The sequence below is a fragment of the Galeopterus variegatus genome, unplaced genomic scaffold (genome assembly GCF_000696425.1).
Source record: "Galeopterus variegatus unplaced genomic scaffold, G_variegatus-3.0.2 Scaffold2247, whole genome shotgun sequence".
NCBI lineage: Eukaryota > Metazoa > Chordata > Mammalia > Dermoptera > Cynocephalidae > Galeopterus > Galeopterus variegatus.
Genome location: NW_007728358.1, coordinates 10,994 through 12,730, shown reverse-complemented (window position 1 = coordinate 12,730; position 1,737 = coordinate 10,994). Strand labels below are relative to the sequence as shown.

The 1,737-nt window shown below is 41.7% G+C and overlaps 1 protein-coding gene across 1 annotated transcript in view; it reads right to left on the bottom strand.

Moving 5' to 3' along the window:
• LOC103597244 (lactation elevated protein 1-like) overlaps window positions 1-735 on the bottom strand; it is a gene marked incomplete at its 5' end in the record, with an annotated part of 50,439 nt that extends 49,704 nt beyond the window's left edge. Inside the window, one exon of the mRNA XM_008581065.1 lies at window positions 653-735. Coding sequence (XP_008579287.1) covers window positions 653-735 — 83 coding nt within the window. The remainder of the gene's footprint in view (window positions 1-652) is intronic.
• Between the last annotated feature and the right edge of the window lie 1,002 nt (window positions 736-1,737).

The following is a 1,737-nucleotide window of genomic DNA, read 5'->3' as shown; positions in this document are numbered from 1 at the left end:
AATCAATAATGATAAATACAAACAGATTGTCTGACAAAATAAAACAACAATTTCTGGGGAATGGAAACAGCACACTTGTCAGAAGCTGTCCACAAATAATTAATTACTTTAGCACATTAAAGATATTCTCTTAAGGGCCGGCCCGGTGGCGCACTGGATAGTGCGCCGCTTGGGAAGGGTTCAGATCCCACATACAGACCGGTTCCCGCTCACTGGCTGAGTGAGGCGCGGGGGCAGCACCGAGGGTTGTGATCCCGTTGCCGGTCCCCGGTCCGGTGCGGGGGCAACACTGAGGGTTGCGATCCGTTGCCGGACACGGAAAAAGACAAAAGACAAAAAAAAAAAGATATTCTCTTAATATTAGAGTCTTCTATAAGAGGATACTCATTACTTTCGAACCCTCTGGCATCACTCCTCTCCAAAAAACTAATTAGTGTTTCATCCAATCACACATTATAAATGAAGCAAATATGGATGGTAAAAACAGTTTAAAGAAGTTAACATGATAACATTTTGTAGTTTAAAAATCATGCGCTTCAGAACTAGCCTTTCGCATTCTAATAATTACACTACTTATTTTTCTCATCTTTTCATGATTAATTATTAGACATTAAGCTTAGAAAATTAAAGTTAAAAAAAAAAAACAACTTACAGGTAGTAGAGTTTTCCTGCAGCAGGGAGGTCCCTTTTCCGGTAATCTATCCCAGAATCCAGCTGGACCGTATTACAATATTCCTACAATCCAAACATAGAAAATGTATTTTTAAAACAAGTAGTGGCTCAAAATTATAATCTTTCTGCTATACTGTTTTTTTTATTTTTTGAAATTTTTTCTCAGAGTAATATAATGAGATTAGGACATTGATATTCCAACCATCAACACATGGAGCCTATGTCCTGCCCCTTAACTATTGTGACTGTGGTGGAAATGATGCTATTCAATAATATCCTATGTGACATTTAAGGCAGCTTCTTACTTGCTGACTAGAAGGTGTAGTGCTAGGTAAGCACATCCAACTGCCTGGAGGCCACCATGCAGTGAGAAAGCTTAAACTGGCCCATACAGAGAGCAGCCCCGAGAGACCCTGAGATGACGAGAAGATTGAGGTGTTGACCAGTCCCCAGTTGTCCCAGCTGTAGCCATAATCTTACTGAAGGAGTCAGAAATGTCAGCTGAGCCTTTGCCAAATCCCTGACCCACAGAAACCAGGAGACAGAGTAATGTTTTAACCCTCCAAATTTTGCCGTCATTTGTTATACAGCAATAAATAATCAGAACAGTAATACCTGGGCACACTTGAGAAGTAGCAACCTTCTTCTTTCTGAAATTGCACCCTGGGCTGTACTGCTATGCAAGGGCTGAGGGTTATTTATTATCTCCACTACTAGGTCTTGACTGTACAAAAAGGCAGTGTGTGAAGACCCAAAAAACTGGGATGGAAGGCTGGTGTAGAAATAGCATTTTGATTTATATAACAGCAACTGTGAATTTGATTAGTGTAAAATAATCCCCAAGAAGCTGATCCTCTGGAGAGGCCTACAAAGTTAAGCTTCTGAACCATACATGTGAAGAACAAGCCCTGAACCTAGCAAAGTCAGGGTTCCCTGCAATGCTGGGCCTGAGCAGCTAGCAGGTGTCTCTATACAGACTTCCCTAGTCATCATTCCAAGTTGCTCAAATCCACTCTCTAGGCCTCACTCTCAGGACCCAGGCCCTAGAACCCATCCCACCAGAAG